This window comes from Emys orbicularis, chromosome 2, assembly GCF_028017835.1.
Source record: "Emys orbicularis isolate rEmyOrb1 chromosome 2, rEmyOrb1.hap1, whole genome shotgun sequence".
Classification (NCBI taxonomy): Eukaryota; Metazoa; Chordata; order Testudines; family Emydidae; genus Emys; species Emys orbicularis.
Genome location: NC_088684.1, coordinates 239,523,976 through 239,539,401, shown reverse-complemented (window position 1 = coordinate 239,539,401; position 15,426 = coordinate 239,523,976). Strand labels below are relative to the sequence as shown.

At 43.2% G+C, this 15,426-nt stretch overlaps 1 protein-coding gene across 1 annotated transcript in view; it reads left to right on the top strand.

Annotated features, from left to right (window-relative positions):
* LOC135873830 (ATP-dependent translocase ABCB1-like) overlaps positions 1-15,426 on the top strand; it is a 114,052-nt gene that overhangs the window by 67,217 nt on the left and 31,409 nt on the right. The window contains 6 exon segments of the mRNA XM_065398443.1: positions 398-575; positions 3,194-3,307; positions 9,407-9,517; positions 11,946-12,071; positions 12,567-12,770; positions 13,627-13,797. Coding sequence (XP_065254515.1) covers positions 398-575; positions 3,194-3,307; positions 9,407-9,517; positions 11,946-12,071; positions 12,567-12,770; positions 13,627-13,797 — 904 coding nt within the window.

Genomic DNA, 15,426 nt, shown 5'->3' with positions numbered 1-15,426 from the left:
TTTCTGAAAGTCAAAGTACGCTATATCAACTGGATCACCCTTGTGCACATGCTTGCTGAAACTCTCAAAGAATTTTAATAGATTGGTGAAGCACAATTTCCATTTACAAAAGCCGTGTTGACTGTTCCCTAACATATCATGTTTATTTGTGTGCCTGAAAATTCACTCAGAGCAGCCACATTCAGTGAAATAACACCAGAAGCCAGACCTACTGTTGACAATTATTGGGCCAGATCCTCTGTTGATGTAAAATCAATGAAGCTGTGTTGATTCACACCATCTACGAATCTAGATAATTGATTTTTATGGCAGAAAACCCTGGAAGCATGAAAGGAAGCTCGGGAACTGAATGTCATCTGGGTACATACCAAATTTAACATTTATCATCTGTTTTCAGATATGATGTTAACCTAGAGAATGCTAGGAAAGTTGGAGTCAAAAAATCTATTACCACCTACACATCATTTGGTTTCACAGAGTTTATTTTCTTTGGAGCCTTTGCTCTTGCATTTTGGTACGGAGCCAAACTCACAGTGGAGGAGAAAGAGAATTATGACATCGGACGTGTGTTAATTGTAAGTACAGCACAGTATAGTCCGATTAGCTGAGGCAAACTTTTTAAAAATGGTCTATAAATTAGAGAAAATGCTTTGTTGTTTAAGTACCGCGTAAAAAGATCTATAATTTGTACTCGGGCACAAAGTACCCATCAGATTAAATGTCAAAATATGTTTAATATAAATCAACAGAGATGTTGAATCTACATATTTAAGACCTCAAAGTTCCATAACAAATCTCATTTGGTCACTGTCTGGAGTGGTTCACGACCATGAGTGCCTACCTGAGGGCAGGTGTCAGAAAACAGGGCAGACACTCCAAACTGGTGGTGTGTTCTACAAATTAGATTTCCCCAAGCCAGTAAAAATTGGGAATTCCGGGATCACTATACCAGTCTTAGACTGGAGAGTCTGTCTGACTCCATGGTATCTTGCCACCCAGACCAACTTGACTTCGTGATAAAAGGTCATTTCCACCAAAAATCACACCACATTCAGGTTGCTTCCAGTCCCAGAGACTAATCACTTACCCCAGATCAATTGGTATCCTAGATTTTATACCAAAGACAATGCTGGTAGACAATGCTACAGTAAACTAACTAAAGGTTTATTAGCTAAGAAAAGGTAATAAGAATTATTGAGAGATTAAAGCAGATAAAATATATGTACAGATGAGTCAGTCTATAATTCCAAATAGTAGCAGAGATGTAGTGATGTGCCAGTTTCCCAAAAGTTGCTCAGGGCTACCCAGAATAACTCATGGAATCTCCATCTCCATATTCATTTATTCTGCCCTGTTTGGATTCTAAAAGTGCAGAGATGAAGGATTTTTCCCTGAATCCATAGCTTGTTTTCTGTGGGAAGAAAACTGAGTGACAGGGTCAATACCCCTGTGGGCTTTTCCTTTGATGGCAGAGAGTGAGGAATACATTTGGAGTCTTTGACCTTCGATCATCACACACAATGACCACTTGCTTTGAAATTAACACTTTTCTGTTGAAGCCTTGTGGAATGCAAATGAAGAACTTTTTTCTCATTTGATGGGTTATTTACTGACAGGAGCATACACTATGTGAATGTTCACTACATCATTATAATGGGATCCAGATAAGTGAAAACAATGCATTAGTTAAAACAATGCATTAACATCCCATTAGTTTTCATGAAGTTTAAACACCAAATACATTCTTATACATTTAACAATCACTTTGCTCTATACTAATACACAAGTGAATTGGCCTGGCTTCCAGCTATGCATCTGTAAGCATTTAGTGAGGTCTGGGGCTTTGGCATGATCTGGCACCTGGTCTGCCAGCATCACAGCCATGTGACCATCTTGCATTTTTTTTAAAAATCCCTGCAAGGGATTATTGTACTTTACCAAAACTTTTAGATTATTTTTCCTTTGGAAAGGAATAAGGCCCTGATCCTGCAAAGACTTAGGTGCATGGTTTATGCACTGTGAGTAGCCCCATTGACTTCTGATGAGAACTTGACTTCAGTGGAACTAGTCACAATGCATAATGTTAAGCATGTGCTTTGAAGGATTGGGGCCTCAGGAAACTGTGGATTAACTCTCTTTGAGGACGCTGAGGTTTTTAATATTGCAAAGAGATGGAGAGATGTCTAATTTCACTATTTATTCTCTTAATGGGAGTTAATGAAAGCAGCAGTGTAAGGGTGCGGACTCACCCCTGCGGCGCCCCCTACTGGTTGCTTCGGGAAATCAGCTCGTCCAGTATCTGGAGCGCCCTCTGCAGGCCAGTGATCCGCCTGTCCTCTTCTGGCCCCCGTGTCCCTCCCAGGACCCAGTGCCCCTATTATTGGGATGCTGCCCCCTGGCAGTACCCCACAGATCTGGGTCTCCCCTCCCTGGGGAACCCCCACCCACTATCCCCACCTTGCCTCAGTACTAGGCCACTGCCAGTCACCAACTAGCCCCCGCTCCATGGGGCAGATTGCAATATAGGCCACTCATCATTGGCAAGGGTGGGGTTGGACCTGCTGCCTTGGCCTAGCCCTGGGCTGCCCTCTGCAACCCCCAGTACCTGTTGGCCTTATGCTAGGCCGCAGCCTGGGGCTTTCCAGGCTGGAGCTCCCTAGCTCCTCCGCCTTTCCCTAGCCCTGTTCCACTGAGGTACCCTACCTCTAGATCCCTGCAACCAGGCCCTTCTCTCTCTAAAGGCAGAGAGAGACTCCTTGGGCTCCTGGCTCCCAGCCTTCTTATACAGGCCAGCTGCGGCCTGATTGGGGTGTGGCCCAGCTGCGGCTGATTCCCCAAATCAGCCCAGCTTTTAGAGCTGCAGCCTTCCTCCAGGGCTGTTTTAAACCTCTCAGGGCAGAAGTGGGTAACCACCCCGCTACAAGCAGCAACAAAAAAAGCTAATCCAACTATTAAAGGGCATCTGGCTGCACACAGTAGCTACATTCACCACTTCCTGTGTCAAATCCAGCGAAAGAATAAAAACTGGGGGAGCTGGAAAAATGCAGCCTGAAATCTTACTTTTGATTTTCTTTTTTTATATTTTTTCTGGAAAAGCTCTTACAGAACCGCCAGGATTACCATGACATTTAGCACTAAGGAAACTGCAGGTCTGGAACTACTGTACTATAGCTCCTGTTTTTGTTCCCTGTAGGTATTATTCTCTGTGCTCCGTGGAGCATTTTTTCTCGGACAGGGCTCCCCATACTTAGAGAGTGTTGCCAATGCTCGAGGTGCTGCCTATGAAGTGTACAAGGTTATCAATAAGGTACTTAATGTCACTTTTCAATCTGTCTGAATTTTCTGATTTATTTCTCAACAAATTCAAAAAGTGGATGAACTCCATAGACTCATACCACTGAAAACAAAAATAAGACGACATTTCTCTTCATATTAAGGAGACACGAGCCTTAACCAAAGCCCTAAATGTGCTTATTGCAATCTTGGGGGAAATTCATATCTGTAGCTCAACTTTACAGATTGGTGCCCTGTTTCCTGTTTTATTTATTTTTTAGAGTAAGTGGCGAAGAGCTAAGTGAAATGACATTGCTCTTTAAAACACAAGTATTGGAGTAGACATGATTTCAGTTCAACTGCTTTTGATTTGGAGATTAACAGTGCTGTTGAAAGCTATGGTAATACTGTTGTTGGGGAAGAGGGGTGCCATACTTTCAGTAACTAACTCTTAGAATTTTGTACAGCAGTTTGTTATATAGCTGCAGTCTCAGGTTCATATTAGGTTAGAACAAAGGCTGAGTTTTGTCCTCTGTTATGGCCATAAATGCCTATTGGTTTCAGTGAGGTTGTGTGGATATAACAAAGTGTGGAATTTTGCCCAGAGAAACTAAATTAAGGGTGATCAAACTCTGTGTAACCACCTCTGGAGTTGGTTGTTCCTGACCTATTACACTAAGCAAGTCTTTAGGGGACTCGCCCCGGACTACAGCAACAATGGCTACAGAGGCTCAGGACTCTGTTTCCCAGATTGCCTAGAGTCCTGGATGGAGATAGAACAAGCTGGAAGCTACTACCAGAACCAATCAGAAACCAGAACTTATTTTTGGTTTTGATGGTCTTGGAGTGGAGCAGAGAGAGCCGAGGAGGTCCCCTTTAAACTTCCCATTCCTACTCAAAGAGAAGATTTGAACTCTGCCGGTGGTTACTGGGTCATTGAAAAGTGTCAGTCCAACAGAGATCAGCAACCTGGGAAGTGGAGGAGCAATTCCAGGTCAGGCTATTTAGCGCCGGGCTAATTTTTCATTGGACTTCAGACCAGGGAGCCTCAGGATGTTGGTATCTTTTTAGGGGTGAAGACTTTATAATAAATCCCCAGTTTGTTTATTTTGCTTGTGCATTTTAAACCAACCAACAATTACAGGCTGCATCACTCCTCCAAGAACTGATTCTCAACCCACATTCTACCTAGGCAGATGCTCATAGACTCATAGACTTTAAGGTCAGAAGGGACCATTATGGTCATCTAGTCTGACCTCCCGCATGATGCAGGCCACAAAAGCTGACCCACCCACTTTCCCTTAACTCAGCTGTTGAAGTCTCCAGATCGTGATGTAAAGACTTCAAGTCGCAGAGAATCCTCCAGCTTGCGACCCCTGCCCTATGCTGTGGAGGAAGGCGAAAAACCTCCAGGGCCTCTGCCAATCTACCCTGGAGGAAAATTCCTTCCCGACCCCAAATAGGGCGATCAGTAGAACCCCGAGCATACAGGCAAGAATCTCCAGCCGGACCCTCATTTTACCAGCGATGGCACGTTATTGCCTAATTGACTAAAATCACGTTATCCCATCAAACCATTCCCTCCATAAACTTATCTAGCCTAATCTTGAAGCCAGAGAGGTCTTTTGCCCCCACCGTTTCCCTCGGAAGGCTGTTCCAAAATTTCACCCCTCTGACGGTTAGAAACCTTCGTCTAATTTCAAGCCTAAACTTCCCCACGGCCAGTTTATATCCATTTGTTCTCGTGTCCACATTGGTACTGAGCTGAAATAATTCCTCTCCCTCCCTGGTATTTATCCCTCTGATATATTTAAAGAGCGCAATCATATCTCCCCTCAGCCTTCTTTTGGTTAGGCTAAACAAACCGAGCTCCTCGAGTCTCCTTTCATAGGAAAGGTTTTCCATTCCTCGGATCATCCTAGTGGCCCTTCTCTGTACCCGTTCCAGTTTGAGTTCATCCTTTTTAAACATAGGAGACCAGAACTGCACACAGTACCCCAAATGAGGTCTCACCAGCGCCTTGTATAACGGAAGCAGCACCTCCTTGTCCCTACTAGAAATACCTCGCCTAATGCATCCCAAGATCGCATTAACTTTTTTCACAGCCACGTCACATTGCCGACTCATAGTCATCCTGCGGTCAACCAGGACTCGGAGGTCCTTCTCCTCCTCCGTTACTTCCAACCGATGCGTCCCCAGCTTATAACTAAAATTCTTGTTAGTCATCCCTAAATGCATCACCTTACACTTCTCACTATTAAATTTCATCCTATTACTATTACTCCAATTTACAAGGTCATCCAAGTCTCCCTGCAGGATATCCCGATCCTTCTCCGAATTGGCAATACCTCCCAACTTTGTGTCATCCGCAAACTTTATCAGCCCACTCCTACATTCGGTTCTGAGGTCAGTAATAAATAGATTAAATAAAATCGGACCCAAAACCGAACCTTGAGGAACCCCACTGGTGACCTCCCTCCAACCTGACAGTTCACCTTTCAGTACTACCCGCTGCAGTCTACCCTTTAACCAGTTCTTTATCCACCTCTGGATTTTCATATCGATCCCCATCTTTTCCAATTTAACCAATAATTCCTCATGCGGTACAGTATCAAACGCTTTACTAAAATCGAGGTATATTAGATCCACCGCATTTCCTTTATCTAGAAAGTCTGTTACTTTCTCAAAGAAGGAGATCAGGTTGGTTTGGCACGATCTGCCTTTCGTAAACCCATGTTGTAATTTGTCCCAATTGCCATTCACCTCAAGGTCCTTAACTACTTTCTCCTTCAAAATTTTTTCCAAGACCTTGCATACTACAGATGTTAAACTAACAGGCCTGTAGTTACCTGGGTCACTTTTTTGCCCTTTCTTGAAAATAGGAACCACATTAGCTATCCTCCAGTCCAATGGTACCACCCCCGAGTTTACAGATTCATTAAAAATTATCGCTAAGGGGCTTGCAATTTCTGGCGCCAGTTCCTTCAATATTTTCGGATGAAGATCATCCGGTCCGCCCGATTTAGTCCCGTTTAGCTGTTCAAGTTTGGCTTCCACCTCCGATACGGTAATGTCAACCCCCCTCCTTTATTCCCCTCTGTCCTGCTCCCTCTATTCCTAAGCCCTTCATTAGCCTTATTAAAGACCGATGCAAAATATTCATTTAGATATTGTGCCATGCCTAGATTATCCTTAATCTCCACTCCATCTACATTCTTCAGCGGTCCCACTTCCTCTTTCTTTGTTTTTTTCCTATTTATATGGCTATAAAACCTCTTACTATTGGTTTTAATTCCCCTCGCAAGGTCCAACTCTACACGGCTTTTGGCCTTTCTCACTGCATCTCTACATGCTCTGACCTCAATAAGGTAGGTTTCCTTGCTGATCCCTCCCCTCTTCCATTCTTTGTACGCTTTCTGTTTTTTCTTAATCGCCCCTTTGAGACGCTCGCTCATCCAGCTAGGTCTAAATCTCCTGCCTACTAACCGTTTTCCCTTTCTCGGGATACAGGCCTCGGACAGCTCGTGCAACTTCAACTTGAAATAATCCCAGGCGCCATCTGCCTTTAGATCCCTAAATATGTTAGCCCAATCCACTTCCCTAAGTAGTTGCCTTAATTTATTAAAGTTGGCCTTTTTGAAATCGTAAACCTTAGTCACAGTTTTAATTCTGTTAATCCTTCCATTTAGTTTAAACTGAATCAGCTCATGGTCACTTGAGCCAAGGTTGTCCCCTACAACCATTTCCTCAACGAGGTCCTCACTACTCACCAGCACCAAATCTAAAATGGCATCCCCCCTCGTCGGTTCAGTTACTACTTGATGAAGGAATTCATCTGCTAGCACGTCTAGGAACATCTGAGCCCTATTATTGTTACTAGCATTTGTTCCCCAATCTATATCCGGGAAGTTAAAGTCCCCCATGATTACACAGCTCTTATTAGTTTTTACTTCCCTAAACACATTAAATAGTTCTCTGTCCGCATCCAGGCTAGATCCCGGCGGTCTATAGCACACCCCAAGCACTATCCCAGGGGAGGCTCTAGTAGTTCTTTTACCCAGTGTAATTATTGCCCAGACAGACTCCGTCTTATCCATTCCATTAGTTATTATTTCTTTACAGTTTACCTCATTATTGACATACAATGCCACTCCCCCACCTTTACCTTTGTTCCGGTCATTCCTAAACAGCACATACCCTTCCATACCTGTACTCCAGTCATGACTACCGTTCCACCACGTTTCGGTTATTCCTACGATATCCGGCTTCATTTCTTGGACCAGGAGCTCCAATTCCTCCATTTTGTTACCTAGGCTTCTCGCATTGGTGTATAAACATCTTACTGCATGCTGTTTATCCTTTCTCCCATTAGTTATGCAATTTGGTACGGACCCCCTAGTGTCCATCCGCCCCCTCCTTCTCATGTCCAATCCCTTACCCCTACCTATATCTGTGCTTATCTCTTCACCCTCCTTTTCAGTGTTGGAATCTGGCGTGGAGATTAACTGGACATCTCCCAACCGTCTCCCCCAAATTCCTAGTTTAAAGCCCTTTTGATGAGATGAGCCAGCCTCCCTCCCAGAAGTCTATTTCCTTCCCTACTCAGGTGAAGTCCATCCCGTGAGAACAGCTGTCTGTCCCCGAAAGCCTCCCAGTGGCCATACATCCCAAAGCCCTCCTTATAGCACCACTCCCTTAGCCAGCTATTTATCCTCACAATTCTGTCAGCCCTTTGCTGTCCTTCTCCAGGAACAGGCAGAATCCCACTGAAGATAATCTGAGCCTCGACTTCCTTAAGCGTCTTCCCCAGCCTGGCATAATCTCCCTTGATTCTCTCTAGCGAGAACCTAGCCATGTCATTTGTTCCTACGTGAAGGATGATCAAGGGGTTCTTACCTGCTCCCTTTAGGATCCTTTTCAACCGCAGGTCCACATCCCATATCTTAGCGCCCGGTAGACAGCACACCCTTCTGTTTTCTGGGTCCGCCCTGGTCACAGGCCTGTCTAACCTCCTCAGTAAGGAGTCTCCAATCACATAAACCTGCCTTTGCCTGGTGACAGTGCGATCTACTAATCTATCCCGTTCCCTCTAGTCGTAACTCCTGTCTGTTTCTATTTTCCCTTATAGTCCCTCTAGTGCCATCCTGTATCCTCCCCGGGCTAAGTATTGATGCTGTCTCCATCAACTCCTCCCCTCTCTCTATTGGACTAGCCGCTCTTCTTCCTCTGCCTCCCACCATCAGTTACTGCCTGCTGCCTCCCCTCCTCGTTATCCAAACACCCAAACCTGTTCCTGAGTTCTATTTCCCCCTCACTAGCCCTCCTTTTCCTTGGCCTGCTTCTCACGGTCACATGCTTCCACTGCTCTTGTTCTCCCCCCGACATTGCCCCCTCACAGACCATAGCCCCTGCTTCCACCTGCGCCCCTGAGCATTCCCCTGCCGCCACTCCCTGCCTTTGCTCCAGTAGCTGCTCGAATCCCCTTCTAAACTCTACCAGGGTATCTACCTGCATCTCCAACCCTCGGATCTTTTGTTCCAGCAGGTCTATTAGGCGACATTTCATACAGACATACCTCTGTTCAGGCGCCCCCGCTAGGACCATGTACATACCGCAGCTGCCACATGCAATCATCTGCATTGTGTCCCCCGCTGCTTGGCTCATGGCTGCTATGGTCTTTGCCCGCCGCTTCTGGGGAAACAGAGCACACCGAACACTGCGCCCTCCTGCCTCCCCTTCCACCTCCCCCTGGAAACTCCCACTTAAACTCCTCTGTTAGCAGCCCTGTTTGCCGGCTCCTGGGTGCCGCTGCTCGCTGCTTGTGAGGGAGCTAAGGGATTTGGGCCCATTGTAAATGTTGGGAGATGGATGATTTAAGGTATAGTTGATGTTTTATTATTCTAGTTACTCCTGTTCTTTCCTTGTCCCCATCCCAAAATGCTTTGCAGGGTATACACAAGGATTGCATTTCACTGATATGCAGAATCCTCTGGGGTGAAATACAGCAACCAGTGATCAGTTAAACTGCTATGTGTTGCAGAGTTTCTTTTACTGTCCTAAACAATTTATCCATCTAAAGCCACAACTGTAAAATCACAGAACTGTGTAATACCTTTTCAAAATCTCTCTCCAGCACCGTCTTCTAGATAGTAGTGCCAAGGAAGGATACAGACCAGACAAGCTCAAAGGAGAGATTGAATTCAAAAACATCCATTTCAGTTACCCATCTAGACCTGATATTAAAGTAAGTGATCTTTTAAAATCCATCTTTGCAGTGAAAAGCTGCTGCCATTATCTGTGTGACCAAAAAGAAAACTGATATTTTATCAATTTAATGGGTTCATTTTAATTCAGTTTTTTTAAAGTGTCCATCCTATACTCTGGTTATTTATGCACCACAGTGTGGTCTAGTTGAAAGAACATTGGGTGAGGACTCAGGAGACCAGGATTCTATTCCCAGCTCTGCCACTGGCCTGCTAAGTAGCACTTGGCAAGTCACTTCACCTCTCTCTTCCTCCGTTTCCCCATCTGTAAAATGGGGATAGTAATACTAACCTCCTCTTTAAAGTGCTTTGCGATATATGGATGAAATGTACTATGTAAGAGCTAAATGTTATTGTAATAGTTATAAAAATACAACAACAATGCAGGATGAATGTCCTTCGAAAACTAAAGCTCTGTCTTCACCACCATCATCCACCTTTTCTTCATTTTCACCTGCTGGAAAAAGCAAAGGAGAACAAATGGGACTTACAGCATAATCTGAAGGTGAGTAAATTTGGCCTCTGGTGAATTGAATCAGAAGCAAATTCTTCTTTCAAGCTCTCTCACCAAGAATGCCTCACCACCAGCCCTCATGTGGTTAAACCCAGAAAGCTGTTTGTGTCAGTGCTTCAGAAGATCTCAGCTGCTGTGATATCCCATGTGGGGAGAGGTAATCTTGGAAATAGCCAGGACTCAACCTATTTTAAGGCCTATTGGTTAAAGCCATTATTCTAAATCACTCCTGACAATGAAATGGAAGCCAGTGCAGATCACAGAGCATGGAGGTAAGATTCTCCCTACAGAAAATGCTCTCTAAGAAACAGACTGCCATACTCTCCACCAGCTGAAGTTTGTGAGGGGAGTCATCTTATTGTAGAGTCCCATGTATGGTACTTTGCAGTAATCCAATATTTCTCTCTGGATTGACATCTGTACCAGAACTGAAAGTTCAGAACCTTCTGGCCAAGGGTAAAAGACAAACAAAATGCTATTAGCCACTACTGCTTCCTGCATGCAAAAGCAGCCGTGGATCCAACAGGTTACAAACTCACTTGAGTGTGCTGCTGTTAGCTCTGCATTTCTTCTGATGGGTTCCTCCAACCTACAAGCATAAACTCAATCATCTCTGAGGTGAGTCACAGCTGACTTGCCTGCATCAAACCCACCCTGTAACTTGCTGGCTAAGCCAGTCAACTTCTCCCAGCCGGGTCTCATGAAACAGAGACCTAGAGCTATGTTATCTGAATACTGAAGACAATGTAGTCTGTATTGTCTCACTGTCTTCCCCTAATGGTCTTGCATACAAACTGAGCAGGAGGGTGACAAGACAGAATCCCACATCACTCTACACAAGAGAAACCCTGGGCCAGATGAGCCACACTTTGGGCCTGTGGCTGGAATGGGATGGAGCCATTCAAGATTGATTCCATCCATCCCTTCCAGAGTCCATCCTGTATCAGCAGTGGCTCATTATGAATGGTATCAGAGGTAGCTGGCAAAGCTAAAAGAATCATCCTGGATACCTGGTTCTCATCAATGACCAGCCAAAGATGATCAACATACAAGATCAAGGCAATCTCCATTTAGTACCTAAATTTGGAATGAACCGGGTCACAGAGAGCTGAAGATTCTAGTTATTGTCAGCGTTACCTTGACATGCCCTTTCCTGCCTTACCTAAAAAGGGAGGTTAGAGATGGGATGGTCGTGATGAGAAATGACGTTAAAGGGGTGGAGAATGATGCTCTTGCTTGGTCAAGCAAACACCAAAGCTTATCTGCTATTATCTTACTGGAAAACTGGAGCTCTTCCCGTATAGTATAAGGAGCCGAGAACAATATTACTGTTGTTTTGATCTTCTATTGCAAAAAAAAGTGTAATCATAAATCAGCCTAAATATAAATATACATAAGAGTTCCCATAGGAGACAAATATTTTGGCCACTAATAATATTAGACATTTATAAGATGGGATAAACGGACTGAGGTAAAATGTTCTAAATGTGAACATTGCAACAAAAGTGTCATTACTCCATAACTAATCCCTCCCTAGTAATTTCTAGAGATTGTCGAACCCTGACTCTTCATTCCATTGAGGATATTAAAACACCCACTTTGTTTTCAGAGCCAAAGGTTTTTTCTTAGGGCAGTCTTTATAGAATAAGAAGAGAACAAAGCAAGATTGTTATTAGTAATACAAACTTTTTCTTGTCATCTTCAAAGTGCTTTCCAACCAGGATTGGAACAAAGGACTGAAAGCACGCCTGGGAGTTCAGTGCACTGTTAGACCAGACCTCTCATTATTGGCTTGATCATGATGCCAAGCATCTTAATGGACCTTTTTCTAAACAAACCATTTATTTAAGTAGCTCTATATTTATTGGACTAACCTATAAAGATTATATTTCCAGATTCTCAAGGGCCTGAACCTGAAAGTTCCATCGGGGAAGACCATCGCTCTGGTTGGCTCCAGTGGCTGTGGCAAAAGTACTGCTATTCAGCTGTTACAGAGATTCTATGATCCAGTCCAAGGAGAGGTTAGTTTGCATGAACTGTCGATATTCCTGGCTACTAGGATGAAGATTAATTTCCTGACTAGATTACACCTATACTTTAAAAGGACATTACAAAAAATTGGATTCTTAAAAGAACAAAAGATACGTAGCATCCAACGAAATTCTGAAACTGATTTTTCATTACTTGTATGCCATGATGGTGAGAATATTGTAAAAACCTAGATAGGACTTTACTGATATGAAGGGAAGTCAAAATTTGGATTTAAATATTTGGGGATATTCTTTTTGTTTATCCTGCTCCTTCCATTCCTCTAGTCTGAGGTGATTGTGAAGATATAGTTTTAATTCTTCCTGGTCATTGTTTTTAAATTTTATTGCTTTATTCCATGTGAGAATAATTATTTGCTAAACAAATACTTAAGTCAATTATTATATCATTATTTATACTATTATAACAACTAATTATTTAAACATAATACATTTCCTCTAACTCTTCATTTATGCCTTTCCACTCAGATTACCTTAGATGGACGAGATATTCGGACACTTAATATAAAGTGGCTAAGAGAACATATTGGCCTTGTAAGCCAGGAGCCTATTTTGTTTGCTGCAACAATAGCTGAGAACATTCGCTGTGGGAGAGAGGGTATTACTGATTCTGAAATTGAGAAAGCAGCTAAAGAAGCCAATGCTTTTGATTTTATATCCAGACTGCCTGATGTGAGTTGATGTACTTTTGATCACCTTATAATTATGACGAATTCTTCGGTTTCTCTCTCTCTCGGTTCTTCTGAATTTTTGTGGCCCAAATTCTCTGCTGGTGCAAATAGATGGTGCTTCACTAGCTTTTCATTGATGTTTTGTCATTTATTCCAATTAACAATTTGGCCCACAATGTTCTTAATTTACAATACTAACTGTATGTCATGTGGCAACATTTTTTAATAGGGTGGATAAGGTATTTCTATGGACAATGAGAGATTTTTCAATTTACCAGATTGTTTTTATTCTGTTTTCTTCTGCTAGGTATTATCTATCTTTTCCCACTTCCAATACTCCCATCTTTTTCTATTTGTTTTTTAAACTGGGTTGAGATTGGCAAAAAAAAATTGCTTTGATGTGGTCCTGAGTAGTCACTGGTTAGTATTGTTAGCCAATCAAATGGCTGGATTCCTTCAGCCAGTTCTACTTTGTCTGTTTTTTCACTTCAATTGCTTCTATTTTATAATAATTGAAAAATCTAATTGTAGAGTACATTCTTTAAGCTAATAGAAAACCATCACACCACATACTAATTCCTGGCCAATTAGAAGGTGAGACAGAGACAAAAATGTTAACCGATCATTAGGAATTTTAAACTGTCCTCTGCCTCAAGGGGAAAAAAACACTGAATGTAATTGGCCAATACAGTTCTTTTAGAAGTAATTATTCTTAAAGCGTTTATTGGAGCATCCATCATAAAACTTTTAAAAGAGGGAATTTCTGTTTGTAATAGTAACAATAAGATGGGAGTGGGGGTGTAAAAGGATTTCAACTGACCCCTTCTGCAATCTCTATGCTCCTCTTGTTTTCTCAGAAATTTAACACCATGGTGGGGGAAAGGGGAGCTCAGCTGAGCGGAGGGCAGAAACAGCGAATTGCTATTGCCCGTGCCCTGGCAAGGAATCCCAGGATTCTGCTGCTGGATGAAGCCACGTCTGCTCTGGACACTCAGAGTGAATCTATTGTGCAAGCAGCTCTTGATAAGGTAGGAATCCTATTGCTAGAGTTATCAATCAGTATTAAGAAGCACAACAACCATATGGCAAGCTTGACATTAAAGGCTATAGCATGCCATCCGTTTTTAAGCACAGCTCTCCACTGGTTTCAAGGAGGGCATTGAAATCAATAGGGATGCATGCTCAAATTTTGGTGTCATGATATGACCCTGTAATATTTAATCAAAACTCCATTAAGCAATCTCGGGTTGCCACCCCTGAGACCCCTCCCCCCTTCCACCTCTTCCTCTGAGGTCCCGCCTCCAGCACTTGCTCCTCTCCCCACACATCCCCATTGCTCGCTGGACCGTCTCAAGAAGCTTGCTTGTAGGTAGGAGGCGGCCTGGCTGAGCAGAGGCTGGTGCACGTTAATGACCCGGCACTTCTCCCCGCCCTGCGGTAACTGAGCTTTTGGTTCAGGTGCCATAGGGTTGCCAGGTCACCAAAAACTGGGCACCTGGAAACCCTAAGTGGCACCTGGACACAGAAGCCAAAAACCAGACTGTCCGGATAAAACCCAGACAGGTGGCAACCCTAAAGCAATCACAGGCACTATTTCTGTTAGCGTCATTCCTGATTGCCAGGATATTTGCATGTAGACAGAAGTCGTCTTCTTTAATGCTGGCCTCCACCACATCTTGCCTCACATCACAATTGCTTGCCTGGTCGTAAACTGTGAATGTGGCATCAGGAATTTAACTCCTACATTATCAACTCAAGGTGCCAGAATTGTATGGTTTTCTACAGGGCAATAATAAAAATACATTGTGCTTATCCAGCACTGTATCTTCTCCAATCACTAAACAGATGTTTTAATAATCTTCATAACACTGCTGGGACTTAGGAATTATTTTCTCCATTTTGCAAATGAGGAAACTGAGGCACGGACAGGTTACGTGGACACACGGTGAGTCAGCAACAGAATCTGGAGCTTCGCCTGAGTGAGGCCTACAAGACTGGGCTGCAGCACTGCTTTAAGTTTCTGACATGTATTTGTATATAACCAGGGGTGTATACAAATAAAAATAAGCTCTATAAAAAAACCGGCCTCCCATTAGTACTCAGTAATAGTAAACACAGAATAGCATAAGTTCTATGCATGGCTCAAGGGCACTATGTGGCCCACAGCATTTATCTGCAATAAATCTTAAGTCTGCGGGCCTAAATTCTGCCTTCACTTATACCCATCTAAGCACAGTGATATCAGTTAGGGTTGCCAACCCTCCCGGATTGGCTTGGAGTCTCCCAGAATTGGCATCGATCTCCCAGTGACCATTGGAAGCAATCCAGGAGATTTTAATAGGATATTTTAATAAAATGACATTGTCGTGTTGGGAAAAAAAATCTCCTGGAATAGCTTCAGTCAGAGTTGGCAACTCTAATATCAGCGGCAGTGCACGGCGTAATTGAGGGTAGTATTTGGGTGCTGAGCCCTTATATTCTGCATAGATAATCTCATTATTTATACTGAATTACACACACACACTACATGAAAAGAACATTAAGGTTCCAAAGTCAAGCACTCAAAATTTAGGGAATGACAGAATTAAAGTTGCTTGGTCAACATTAATTTGGTCCCCTTGTGTGTCTGCATTAGGGGATAGTCTTCAGTTACATGA